Raw genomic sequence first — 14,144 nt, forward strand, 5'->3', positions numbered from 1 at the left:
GCTGCAAATGGCTCCTTAGAGCCCCTGAGCTATCAGGCATCAAGGACAGAAGAAGAGGATGAGCCCTTCTTATTCAGATTATGTACCCCAGAGCAGAACAAGCTGCTCTGGGCTTTATCTGGGGTTTTTAGAGATAGCACTGCCATTAATTCCCATGAAAGCCCTTCTGAAGCTCTGCTGCATGGAAGGTCTGTTCCTCCAGACAGGCATTAGAGCACATTCCCAGGGAGCCGTGGGGGCACGGTGTGAGTACAATGCCAGCTCCTCTCCGTGGAGGCTCCATTCAGCACCTTTCACAAGCATTCTGTTAATTAATGTAATGTTTGTTAGTGCTCTCTGTGGCAGTGCTCACTCCTCTGGGTGGGTGGGAGCAGGAACAGAGCAGCCTTGTTGCCTACACTCGTATCTCCATTCTTTTTGTGCACAAAAGAGCAAATGCAGGGTGGTACAGGCCCCCCTTCGCCTCAAGAAGAGATGAACCTTTGTCTTGCTTCCATGAGCTGCTGCTTCTCCTCTCTTGCTGTTCACTCACGGGTGGAACCCCAGGCAGAGGCCCTGCCACTTGCTGTGACAAGAGCTGCTCTGAAGTCCTCCAGCTGGAAATGTCCCCAGACAAGCATCCCTGAGTTCCACCTGAGGTCCCAGTTCTTCTCCCTGGTCCCGGTGGAGGAGGATCATCCCATTCAGGAGGACTGTGTGCTCTCACTGGGTGGTGCAGGAGCTGGTGTGGATCCCAAAGCTGTGCCCCATAGACCCACCTTCCCTTTTGGGCATCAGCAGAGTGACTTTGCCTCTCCCAGGTGAGGTGTATCTCCACTCCAAGTCAGTTTTGGAGCAGGATTAGGGGGAGCTCTTCATAGCACACAGAGCCTTAGGTTTGTGGAGACAGGTAGAATCTCAGACATGGAGTCCTGCTTAAAAGCCACTGCTCCCATCTCTGGGTACTTTCAGGAGCGTTTCTTCTGAGAGTTTCTTGGTTTCTACTTTAAAACTCGAGTACAATGAGGCTGAAACCAGCAATTTAGAGAGGAGTGTGTCAGCAAGAGTCAGAAGTGACACAGTGGGGTTTGCTTCCTTTTTCTTTTGAAGCTGCTTCCCCTTTGATTATATCCCTCCCATGTGCAGGTTTGGAAAGGTGATGATTTCTAAAGGAGCGTGTCAGGCAGGTGTCAGCACCTTTACAGTGGGTGTGGATATGTTGTAATGAACACACTGGGATGTGGACAGCACCATATTTTGACAGCTGAGTATAATCAGAGCTGCTGGACGTTGTGTCACGAGCTCTGTCGTGACCCGGCGAAGCAAAGTCTGAGCAAGAAGGAAGGAAGATGCTCCTGTAGCAAAGAAGTAACAGGGTCAGGGACCTTCCTGGATGTCCTGGCAAGTGACAGGCAGAGCCAAGTCCTGATGCCTGGTTTGCTCTGTGGTTTTTTATCACTCTCATGAGGCTGAAGCTGAGGCGGCCGCTCTGGTGTTGTGATGGGCTTTGGGAGAGTCAGTCGTGCCTTTGCAGTGGCTTTAAAGCTGGTCAAGAAGAAAGGAAACATTGCCAAGACCCTTGTACAAAACACACAGTTCATCAGATACAGAGGGTTAGGGGAATATTTAAAGCAAATGTTTAAACTGACACAAAGACAAACCAGCAGGGAAGGGAGGTTTGCCCTCCACTTTGTCAAACACAGGGAGGGAAGCTGAGCAACTCCAAGCTCTGCCATAGCAAAGATCCAAGCATGTTCCCAATCCCCAATGCAATTCATGTATTTAAAGGCCTTACTTGCTAAAAACATAAAAGGCTCTGTCAATTCAATAATTTTTCACTTCAATTAATCATCCCAGAAAATTGTAAGTTTATTGTCCCTTTGTCTCTGTTTAGCTTGAGCAAATCCAACTTTTCTCATTGTCTCTCTGCAGATTATGAAAAGCTTTGTTGATTATATCATCAAATTAAATCGAGCCCATTAGTGTTGCTCTCAGAACATCACAGTAACAGGCTGTGCCTCAGGTGGCATTGCCCTTCCTTCTCTTTTTAAATGCTTTGCCTGCGTCCGTGTCGTGTCTCTCCTCGCTAATAGGAAAGTGTATAAAAATCACATAACCATTAATATTGAAGGTTCATTAAGGTTGATAAAAGCAGTGCTGCCTGCCATGGTGTTGTTTTTCCTGGTCAGTGCTTTTGGCAAGCACTCCAGACCCACATCAGCTCAGCTGTGTTTTAGGACCCACCAGTTGATCTAGTGACTGTTTGACTCCATCTCTTGCGCCCTCGGAGATGGCTCCGGTTAGAGGATCATTTCCCAAGCCTGTGGGAATAAATGGATTTCTAGAGGCTGTTTCAACTGTCTCCATCCTTTTCCACAGCTCCTGCTTTTGATGCAGACAGCATCCGAAAGGCAGCAATCTGTAGTTGAGCAGTAAAGTCTTGGTTGGGTTTTTATTAAAGCAATGATGTGCTGGCTGGCTGAGAAGTGTCAAAACTGCAATCTTGTAACATCAACAAAATAAGGCAGGATCCTTCCTTACGGGAGAGGAATGCTGAGAGCAGAAATGAGCCCGACATGGAATTGTTGGATCTCAGCACTTCTCCTCTGGGGGTGATGTTCATCAGACACAGTCCGTTTTTTTTCCCTTAATAAGAAAAGACCAAATTCTGAGGGTTCATGACAACTGATTCACCTTTGCCTTCCCCTCCCCTCTGCAGTAGTTCCCCAACAGTGCATCCAGCTGGGTTTTCCTCTCTTAAGCAGAACAGGAATTGAAGCAACACTGAAGGTATTACAAAGGTGCCAAACCAATCTGAGCATGCAATGAAAGGCCAGGGGCACTGGGGGAATTTGGGATAGTAGTTTAAAGTCTGTTGGTGAGAAGAAGGGACTGACCTGAGCCAAACAGAAATAAGTCTCAGGAAAATCCCTGGGCACAGCAGTGTGTGAGTCTTTCTTCTGGAAAGGGAGATGATGGGGACAGAGCTGGTAGGAGCAGCTTCTCCTGCAGAAATGAAAGCTGAACTTCATCCAAGTCTTTGCTGCCGGAGATTCCAAAAGGTCCGGCTGTCAGGGGGTGGGCAGGAATGTGGCTGCAGCTGAGCAGTGTGTGTGTGTGTGTGGGCCCAGCTCGCTGATGGTGATACAGAGGCAGCTTCACGCCTGTGTCCCTGGTGCGTTACATCCACGGAGGGATGACTGGTGATCATCCCAAACTGGAGTCCTCCACGTGAGGATTTGTGTTTGCTGAGTTATCCAGGAATGGGGTGGCCTTTGTAATTAAAGCACCAAGGGGTTTGAGTCACGATGTGCTTCATTCCCTCTGCTGTCCCGTGCCAGGAATAATTTTAGGGAACCCAGACAGAAACAAAACTCCAGTGCTGAGGTGTTCCAAACCCGGGGTTGTTACATCTCTAATTCCTTTTCATCTCAACTGCTGTGAGATTGTCTGCCTACACACCCTGCGTTCTGCCTCACTAGGAGCTCTCCTGTGGTCCTTTTGCATGAGACAATGCTTGGCATGAAGTTTTTTACATAAATGACCTGGTTGGTCCAAGTACTTGGTTGGAATTTACTTCAGCCTCGTGTGTCCCATTGCCACCTGCTGGGGAATGGTGAGTGTGCTCACAGGGACTGTTCTGTTGGCCAAAGGAAGGGACCGGTCCCTAAAGTCACCCACTCTCTGCTCAGGGTTCACTGAGATTGGTTTCTGGTCTCTCAGCCTCCAGGGGTGGCTTTTGTCCTTTCTGTGGAGTATTCTGTCCATGTGCTGGTGGTGGGACACCCTGGGTCATGGCATGGTGCAAAAGGATTTGTGCCCCAGAAAAACAACCCTGCATGAGGACAGGAGGATCAAGGTCCTGCCTTGGATGCTCTTGCACAATAAAAATACAGCTCTGTCACGTAGAAGAGGCTTGTGCTGGTAACTGGGTTGGAAAGAGGCTGAATTTACGTTTACAGGTAAACAAAGATTAGAGCTGGAATTGCCCAACCACTTTGGCTAAGACAAGACTGGAAAAAAGGCCAAGGCTTGCAGTCATGACTGGTGGCTTCAAGTGTGGACCTTGAGCTTTCCTTGGGGGAATTCTTTCAGAAGTGTCAGGCCTTTGAAAATTGGGTCTCTCCAAATTTGGGTGGCAGAGCTCACTAGTCCTGGTAGAAAATCTCAGCCTAGGCCATGGCCTGTCTGGATCCCATCCAAACATCCCGAGTACTGGGGCTGGGAGCTGCTGCCTGTGCCAGCTCCCACAGATGGGTTTGGAGCTGAAGAGGATGGGGTGAGTGGGGCTTCATCACTCCCTTGTGTTTGTCATGCAGGAGGCCTTCGAGGAGCAACTGTGATCGATGCCTTAGATACCCTCTACATCATGGAACTCGAGGAGGAATTCCAAGAAGCCAAGAAGTGGGTGGAGAAGAGCTTTGACTTGAATGTGGTGAGTCACTTACTGGGAATGCCTGTCTGTGTCACCTGTACAGCCAGTTCTGATCACAGTCTTCTCTAAGAATCCTTTGGGGAAGGGAACCATGAGGTCTGTGGGGGGAAGAAACCACTCGACTGATTATTTTCTTTCTGAGGCCAAAGGGACTACAATGATTCACTCCCAGCCAGGGGCCACCAGATCAGACTCACCTTGTCTGGCTGAAAATAAGATTCAGTGTTTAATGGTTTTGTGTTTTGGTCTGGGTTATGAAAACAGCTGTAATTATTAGACACTCCAAGGAAGTTTTGTTCATCAAAGAACAAGTTCTGTTTCATCTCAATTAAATGTCTGCCTGTGATAAGACAAGGTTTCTGTTTCAAATGCTGTAGATCAAGATTAAAACCACAGATCTCCTTGTCTGGGCCCTTTGTTGATGTGTCACTGCTGGGACTTGTGCAGTGGGACTGTGGCACCTTGGCAACAGAGTGAGAGCAGAGGTTTGGAAGGAAGAGCACCTCTAAAAATGGCCAGAGGTGCTTCTCTCTGTGGCTTCTGAACCTCTCCTAGATACTTTTGGGAGTTGTGTTAGACATGCTGGGGCTCTGGGTGCAGCACATGCCTTGCAGTGCAGTCAGCTGCAGGATGCTGTCCCTTATCCATCCCTTGTCACAGCTCTGCCTTGGCCTCCAGGCCACCTCTTGCATTTCTTGAGGCCCAGCTGATGGGATCTCCTCAGTGGCACACAGAGAATGTTAAAACCAAAGTGCAGTTCAAGCTTTTACTTGTTTAATGCCAGGCTAGCTGTTATGAAAGATGGTTCTCCCATGTGAACAATGCCTGCAGCTGCCTTTCTAGAAAAGCATCATTTGGGAGGGCATGACTGGCACTCGTGGATTCATAAAAGGCAGACCACATCTGATGGATTTGGTGAATGGCCTCACAGTCTGTTACTGAATCAATAAACAAGGGACAATATCAACTGGGATATAATTTATCTGGATTTCATAAAAGCTTTTACTCTTGGTCTGCAGAATAGATTGATCTGTAAAGACAAGAGTGAATGCTATGGATTGATCAGTGGAGTCAGGGAGCTCAGCACAGGGAGACAGGGAGGGAAATTAATTAAATATTGGCTCTGTACAAGGAACTCCAATAGTCCAGAAAAGCGAGATGGGAACTCCAAGGCCCACAAGCTCTGTTGGAAATCGGGTGCTGTGATCTGTCTCATGCAATTGCACTCATCATCTCCAGAAAGCACTTGCTGTGATTTGTGACCTGCAGGTATTTGCAAAGGGCAGGGTAGTGCAGAGGTTCAGGTGTCCCTTTGCTCACTCAGAGTGCTGTGTTGGTGGAAGATCTTTCTGGTTGTTGGCTTTGTGTGTTTGTGTGAGGGTAAGGAATCATTTATGGTGCAGATTTGATAGCCAGGAGCAGATATTTTTTGTAGGCCTTTTTGAATACAATTGTTTTGACATTTGCTGATCATCAGCTGAATTGGCAGAGCAGGACTTGTTCCAGGTGAGTGGGTTCCTGAGGGATTCAGTGAACCACATCCACGTGTGTCTGCTCTGTGGGGTGTGGGGCACACGAACACCACGCAGCCTGTCTGTCCCTTAATATGACCAGGCTCTGGTCCTCTCCCAGCCTGCACACAGGTGAGTCCTCAAATGACTGAAAATATCTACCTAAAGGAAAGCAGGAATTGCATCACATCCATCTGATGCAGTGCCCTCTTCATGAGAAAACGGAAAGTATTTTTTTCCGTGGGGCTGCACAGTTTCCTTGTCAAATAAAAACACTTTAAGGGGTAAATTTTTACCCTAAACTGACTCACAGCTCTTTGCAAGGCCTAACCCAAGAAAAGGGCTGGCTGGACAATACATCTTCCCTGGCTGACTTAGGTGTTGTGATAAATGGGGCAATTTGGGTGTTTCTCTTCCCTCCAGACTCCACCTGTCACTGTGGAGCAAATAAAGCGCTGTGAGATCTTGGGCAAAAAGCTGTGCTACCCTGTGGGTGGGGACTGGGAGACTGAGGGATCTGCCTGCAATCTGTTCCCCCTCGGCTGCCAGTTGCCTGTGCAGACTTTGCAGTCAAGTGTTATCCTCGTGTTCTTTCAGAATGGAGAAGCATCCTTGTTCGAGGTGAACATCCGCTACATCGGAGGGCTGCTGGCCACCTACTACTTGACTGGAGAAGAGGTTTGTATCAGCAGCTCTTTGTGCCTCACACAGTCCCCTGTAGTGAACTGAAAGGGTTCTCCAGCAGCTTTTCTCTGAGCATCAGATAATCCCTCCATAACAACAGGCTAAACCTATCGGTTTTTGTGAATATGGAAATGCCGCTAATGTTCTTTTAATTAAGCCTCGCATAATTACCTTGCACACACCGGGCACGGCTCATTTGCAAAGATCTTTTCTCCTGTGGGCAATTCTAGCAAGACATGTTTCCAGCTTGGACACATTGCTCCCCAGGGAAATGCCATTTGCAGGGATCTTTGTCTTTGCACTTGTTCCTTTCTTTCTAAAGGGGCAGTGAGATTTCATCAAACATCATTCCAGATTCTGCCTCGGGCTAAGGAGGGCAACTGCTGAGGGGCAGGTGCTCCAGACCCAGCCTGGACAGTCTCTCTGTAGCAGTAGTTTCTGAGATGAAGTGCCCTGGGATACAGGGAAGGAGGCTGGCAAACTGTTCCTAGAACACCTTCTGGTGGAAGGGGATTGGAACTTCCTTGAGGTCCCTTCCAACCCAAACCAGTGTCAGATTCTATGTCCTGCCAACTCCTGTGACAGTGGTACAGCTCCACAAAATGTCCCCTTGCTCTGCAGGTGTGTGCTGGGTGTCACAGCCCCTCCTGTACCGTGGTGGAGCAGCCTTTTGATGGATGCTCCATCCCCCTGGAGTCCTGGATAAAGCAGGAGGCTCTCACTTCCACTTCCCTTCTTTCTCTCCAGCCTGGCAGAGGCCAGGGCTTAATGCCATAATCTGTTTTATAATGTGGCTGGGCTGGAATTTTACAGCTGGCTGTAGAGAGATGAAGAGATTATTCCTTTGCCCTGGAAGTCTTTGGTGAGCAGAAACTCTGATTCAGGGGGGAGTTTTGTGAGTGAAGGAACTGGAGGACTGGCTCTAAATGACAGCTCAGTGCCCATGGCTGGGTCCTGTCCACCATAGCAGGGTGGGATGGCTCCTCACTGCAGAGTGACACCATTGATCCGAGGAGGAGTCACAGGAGCAGCTCTGTTACTTTAGTTGCATTTTAAATGAGTTCCAGGAATGACTTCTCTCCGTGATTTCCCTCCAGGGAAAGCTCTCAAAGACTCAGTGCCCTGACTTGGAGTCTGTCTCAGTGACAACTTCAACAGGTTTCAGATCAACAGAGCAAAAAAGAAACCACATTAAACCATAAAACTCCAGCAGTGACCTCTTGAAGTCCAGTCAGCAGCGATGCTCAGCAGCCAGGGCAGTGCCTGTCATTTACCCAGTCAGTGTCACTGGGCTGAAAGGCAAAAATCAAGGCCTTGTCTCTTGCTTTTCCTTCTGAACCAACCCCCTTTTTCCTTGTGAGTGTATCAAAGGTCTGCAAGCCCACGGGAGAGCTCAGGTTTCCTCAGTGCTGTATTTTTAGAGCAATAAATTCCTGCCTTCTGAGCACTACCACGACAGGGCTAGAGGTAAAAGGCTTGTGTTTTATCTCCTAAGTCACTTACAGGCTTCCCTTGATCAGGACTAATCTCTGGAGCAAAGATAAGTGCTTGTATCAGTTTGTCCCAAAATAATTGTAGATGGTTGCCCTGTGCTGCAAACCACCATAAGCTATAATTTGACTTGATGGCCCCAAACTGAGGCATTAAAAATGGAAAAGGAGCAGCTTAGCCATGAAACCATGAATCCCTCTTGGAAAAGAGTTGCAAGGGAAAGATTGCTCTTTGGAAATCAAGGTTTTTACAACAGGAGATGACACAAGCTGGACAAACCCATGTTGTAAATCTTAACAGTGCTTCACCCTAGAAAGATTTCCTTTGATTTTAATTCAGTCATTTCACCTCAGCCACCCTGGGAAAGGGAAAAAATTGTCCCCAAAGAGTATCCTTTGGATCAGCTCAGATCATAGGGATTTATTTACTGCCAAAGTATTGGGGGTGTTGTGAGCTTTGGCTGCTCTTGTCCAGGCTGAGGGTTTGGCAGGGGACTGGGCACAGGTTTAGTGTAGATTTTAGAGGAAATTCAGAGAGATACCAAAATTCAGTGTGACTCTTGGTTCAGATCTGTCAGTGGAACCAGGGCAGCAGCACACCTGAAACAGGGGATTCTTGCAGTGTTTTTATGGTGATGTGCTTGGAAAAGCGGATTTGAAAGAATCCCACGTGACTCTTATTCACAAGGAATCGTTCAGACACTTATCCTCTCTTCTTCTTTTAACAGGTGTTCAAGAGTAAAGCTCTGGAACTCGGAGAGAAACTTTTGCCAGCTTTTAACACCCCCACTGGAATCCCACGTGGCGTCATAAATCTGGGCAGGTAAGACCCATGTCCTTACAGACATGTCCCTTCAGTGCTGAGCGTTTGTAAAAGCCCAGGGCTCAAGCAGGAACAGCAGCAGTTCCTCAGAGGTGCCCCCTTCCAGTGCAGATTCTTCGAGGTCATTTGTTTTGCCAACTCAGACCCAAGAGGTGCCTTGGCAGAGATCGCAGGTGACTCAAGTCAAACCCAGCTGTGTTTTATTAATTTTGGGCTGTCCACAGTTTCTCCCTCTACCTCTTGGCAGGGCTCCCTGCTGCAATAGCATTTTCCTCACTCTCATTTTCTTTGAGAGGTTGTTTTGTAGTCTGCACGCAGCGTGGATTTTTGCAGTCTGCCCAACTAGATGCATGTGAATTTATCCAGGCTTCATGCTTGGCAAAAGTGGGAAAGGGGGTGGATGGGACTGGCTGACAGTTTTGCTGCTGAAAAGAGGGGAAAATACAGATCCTCTGGTGGTGTCCCTGTGAGCAGCACTCAGCCAGGTGTGTCCTTCCCTTGGAGCCCCAGCATTCTGTGTCAGGTAGGGGATGTTCTCATGCCAGAGGGGAGCGTTGGGGCAGCTGAGTTAAATACCTGCTGGAGGTCTGTCAGCAAGCAGAGACAGAGCTGGAGGCTGCACTCCTGGTCTCTGCTTCTTGCTCCCTGCCAATAAGGGCTGATTTGCTTGTTTTGATGCCTCCAAACAAATCCCCCGGGTAAGAGCTGAGACAGACAGCAGGAAATGTGGGTTAACAAAAGCCTTTCATCCTCACCTCTTGCAAAACTGGGAGCAGCAGCCATGAAAGTCATTATTCATCTCTTAGCCCAAATCTCCTCTTTGGCTCTGCAGAAGCACAAGACTTCCAAATATTTGGCTTGTGCTGCTCTGTTGCTCAAGTATCACTGTCACCCTTCGTTTGTCTTATGTGCTCATGATCCCAGTGAAAATTTGAGCCACCACCACGACTATAATTGTCTCTTTTTGCAGAAGAGACATCCTGCTTCCTCTGCAGCTGATAAAGGCTCGGCAGAGGCTAACCTTTCACAGAAATGCCAAACCCTCCCCTGCCCTTTGTGAAGACAATTGAAGCAGCCTGTGTCTGCCTAGACATTCCCAAAATGTTTTGCTGATGACCTTGACTAAGAGCAAAGAAAATCAACATAACACTGAGCCCACATCCAGAACCCCTGTTACTGCCTTGAGCTCTGGCTTCAGGGCCGTGAAACTGCTGTGAGGGTTGGAGCATCAATTGATTTAGGAGCAGGGATGAAGGGAGCTGTATCCATAGTCTGACTGCTGCAGGAACATGATGAACAGCCAAAGGCTGTAAACCCAAAGGGGAAGGGATTTACTTGGTGTAAGGGAGTGTGTGGAAGTGGAAGCAGAGGAGGAGATCGAGGTGATGCTGTGAAAGCACACTGACCCAGAGTCAGGGCCAAACCAAAGCCCAGAGGAGTTCTGCAAGAAGGAGTTCTCTCTCCAGTTCTACTTTTGCTAATTCCAGAGAGACATCTTCATCCCAAAAGGAGAGTCTTGCAGCGTGTGTGGGCTTATGTTGGTGGTTGCTCGGGGCGGGGGGTGGGTTAAGAATGACATTCAGAAATTTGAATCAGAACACCCCTGGCATTAGGACAATTCTGCATATTTTTGAGGGCCCAAGCACAAAGACAGCCACCCCCCACCTCTTCCATGGCCAGCTGGCTTTATCTCTTACTATCAGCTCACACCACCTTTTCCTCTGTGTCCCCTCTCTGCTGATGTCCTTCCCTGTGCCTGTTTTCCACGAGCACTGGATCGTATCTCACACAGGCTTGTTTTCCATCCTGCTGCTCCAACTGCCACGTTGTCTGCCAGGTCCTGGAGTACTTTGTCTTCTCCAGCTGCTGCTCTGTGCTCTCTGTGTTGCTCTGTGATATCTCTCCTGATGCCTTCTGTGCTGTATCCCTGGCCCCTGCTTTCCTTCTCATCTCCTCTAAACCCTCTTCACCTCCAGATTTTTCCTCATCATTCTTTGCTGGCCTCTCTCTTGACTTGGCACTGGTTTTCTGCCTTGGATCTCCATGAGGGAAGGAGGTGATGCAACATTTCAGTCCATGCTTGCACTAGACAGTGTTTAAGGGAGACCCATTTATGTGGGGAATAAAGAGAGTTCTGGGCATGTTCTTTTCCCTTGAAGGCCAAGCCCCTTTGAACAGTGGCTTCCTCTGAGATGTTACAAAACAGGGCAGCTGTGAGGACCCAGTTTGTCCAGTCTGTAATGCTGAAAAAATGTTTTCCTCCAGAGAGTCATTCCACGCTGCTCTTTAACCCAGGGACACGTTGCAGACAGACTCTTGTTTCCCCCAGGCCCCCTCCCCAGGAGTTTTGCTGCAATTTTTAACCCAAGGCAGCACATTCCATGCCCTGCTGTGTTTTTGGGAGGGCAGTTCCCTGGGAGAGGGTTGTGTCGGCCTCTGTGACCCCACAGAGCCGCTGTCACAACAAACACAACCCCATTTGGCTGCTTCCAGCACTCCTGATCTGCGCTGGCTGGGAAGGCAGTTTCTGTTTGTGAGATCGTATTCGTTACAGCGTCCCTTCGGTGCAGTAAATAAAGAAAAAGTAATTGACTGTTTATAGGTGTGAGAACACTGTGGGGTTGTTCAGCTCACCCAGCCCAGGGCCAGCTGCTGCCAGGATCAGCAGATATGGCCACTGTGATCTTAATTCCACGTTCACCTTGGCCAGACTGCGGGCCCCTCCTGCCTGCACGGGAACATTTCTGCCGTAAACCCTCGGTGTTATTGGGGTGCCCATTTGAGCTGCACTCGGCGTTTCCAAATGAAAAGTGGTGCTGCAGCCTCCTGACATTTTGCAGGGCAGGCTGACGTTTGGCAGTGACTGAGCAATTTGAAACAGCGTGAACATATTGCTTATCTAATGGCTCTTTTTGTCTGGAGGCGAAACAAACAGCTCTGGACCTGGAATGGTTTTCCGTATATCACATGGAGGGAAAACTTTTTTTTTTTTTTTTTTTCTCCTCCTCCTCGGAAGGATCATTAGTTTTCGCCTCCTGTAAACAACAAACCCTTCTCTTCTCCCAGCCAAGCTTCCAGGCGCCATCTAGTGTCACCCCCACCCCCATCCCTGGAAAGCTGTCACCTCCCGGGGATTAACTGCAAAGGGATGGAAAATCGAAGCTGCGTCACGTCTGAGGTGGCTCAGCCAAACTTCCCTGGGCCAGCACCTGCAGAGGCTGGTTTGGGACCAGGGCTCGAGGTCCTTATGTATATAACCCCATATTCTTGAGGACACTGTCATGTCTGAGTAGGTTTCAGAGGGCACAGAGCAGAGGGGCACCAGGAGGAAGCGGTCGAATGTAAAAGCAGATCCACATCCTTTGGTTAGTTTTCTTTAAGATTTAAGGGAGAATTGTTGCCCTCCTCATCCCCAAAATCGATCCCTTGCTTTGCTTCAGTGCTGATCTCTCTCTTTGCCTGGATTTGGCAGGTGAGGGAAGTCAAAGAGAACCTGAGAAGGGATCCCAGCACATCAAACACAGGGGCAAAGACACTTTATGTAACTGCCTTTCTTCACACAGTATTTGTAGTGCTCTGCTGCCCTACTGTTCTTGCAAAGCACGTGAGATGAGCACCAGTGGGGTGCTCTCAGAGTCAGATTTCTCCTGTTAAGATTCCCCATGGCTTTTCCTTCCAGTCAGGTGTTCCCAGTGGCACCTTTCCCCTCTCCCCGATGTTGCCCTGTGAGCGGGCACACACTGGGAATGTCAGTGCCATGAACACTGTGAGGTCTCCTTGAAACAAGGTGCCTGGGGACTGTCTGGATTCTCCATAAAATATCAGGACATTGAAGATGTGAGAGTTCAACCCAAAGCTGCTTGCAGACGTGTTTTACCCCAAAATGTCTCGTGTAGGGCAGGGTGTCAGCGTTCTAACAAAGTTTGCTTGGAGCTGATCCGTTTGGGAGTGATTCCTCTCCCACAAAAAACGTGTTTTCCCAGTATGTGCATTAGCCCAATTCTAAGCAATCCTCTGTAAAACTGCTGCTCCATCCCACTGGAACTGTTCCTTGTGAGAGTCCTGAAAATCTGTGTGTGTCCTTTCCATGGCCCCTGTTGAGACCTGGTGTGCAGCACATGCCCGTAGCAAAGGGAGATCTGCACTGGGGCAGGGGGAACCTCAGGCTTTGGCTGTATTTTCCTGGCAATGAAGGCTCCCTTTTCTCTCCTTGCAGTGGCATGAGTTGGAGCTGGGGTTGGGCATCAGCTGGAAGCAGCATCTTGGCAGAATTTGGTACCTTGCACTTAGAATTCCTGCACCTCTCCGAGCTCTCTGGCAACCCGGTGTTTGCAGAAAAGGCAAGTACTTCCCACCTTGGTCTTTAGTGAATTGGTCTCTTCATAATTCTGGGATGTTTTTCCCCCTCTGTGTGACGTTGTAGCAATTTTGCTCAGACAAGGACACAGCCAAAATTAAACCATCAAGTGGATGCAGACTGCACAGGGAATTGTTAATTCTGGTATCCCAACAGCAGTGCCTTGTACTTGCAGAGCTTTTGACTCTGAACAGGCATTAAATGTTGTGCTCCAGCCAGCAAGATTTCTACAGAGGTTATTTTGTGTAGGAAAGGCCTGACAGTCGACATGCTGCATCCTTTTGTGTAACTTTAACTGAAAATCTATTAATGTTATACATTACCTTGTGCTTTTCTATTCCATAGCTGATCTTGTAGTGCATGTGAGAACATCTTAATAAATACCAGCAACTCATCAGCTTTTTCTGCTCGTCCCTCAGGAACCATCTCTGAGGGAGACAAATTGCTCCAGTTAGAATCCAAACTGCTCCTATGAGCCCAAGGGAAATGGGGCTTGTCCCAAGTCCCAGAGCAGGGTGAAAACAGGCAGTGGTTACAGGATTGTCAAAAAAAGCTCAAAATGATGCTTTTCCAGGGTGTGTCCAGTGCAGGTCTGTCAGATGTGAAACAAGGAGAGAATCTGAAGGAAAGACAGGAAGAAAGAGGAGGAAGAAGCTGGGAGAGCAAAGTGGAGACTAGGATGGAGTGAGTGTATGGAAAGCAATAAGGGTGGGGTGAGCAAGAGGAATGTCAGGGGGTGAGCAGGAGAGAAAAGCAGAGGGTGAAGGGAAACAAACCCAGGGAACTCTGTAAGGAAGATGAGGAAAGACTGGTGATTTGAACTGAAGAGACAAGCTAGAGATTCCTGAGGACAGTGATAATGACA

At 48.5% G+C, this 14,144-nt stretch overlaps 1 protein-coding gene across 1 annotated transcript in view; it reads left to right on the top strand.

Moving 5' to 3' along the window:
* MAN1C1 (mannosidase alpha class 1C member 1) overlaps positions 1 to 14,144 on the top strand; it is a 64,299-nt gene that overhangs the window by 38,539 nt on the left and 11,616 nt on the right. Inside the window, exons 4-7 of the mRNA XM_064635419.1 lie at positions 4,299 to 4,414; positions 6,523 to 6,603; positions 8,828 to 8,922; positions 13,139 to 13,262. Of these exons, the coding sequence (XP_064491489.1) occupies positions 4,299 to 4,414; positions 6,523 to 6,603; positions 8,828 to 8,922; positions 13,139 to 13,262 (416 nt within the window). The remainder of the gene's footprint in view (positions 1 to 4,298; positions 4,415 to 6,522; positions 6,604 to 8,827; positions 8,923 to 13,138; positions 13,263 to 14,144) is intronic.

The sequence above is a fragment of the Pseudopipra pipra genome, chromosome 24 (genome assembly GCF_036250125.1).
Source record: "Pseudopipra pipra isolate bDixPip1 chromosome 24, bDixPip1.hap1, whole genome shotgun sequence".
Taxonomy (NCBI): Eukaryota; Metazoa; Chordata; class Aves; order Passeriformes; family Pipridae; genus Pseudopipra; species Pseudopipra pipra.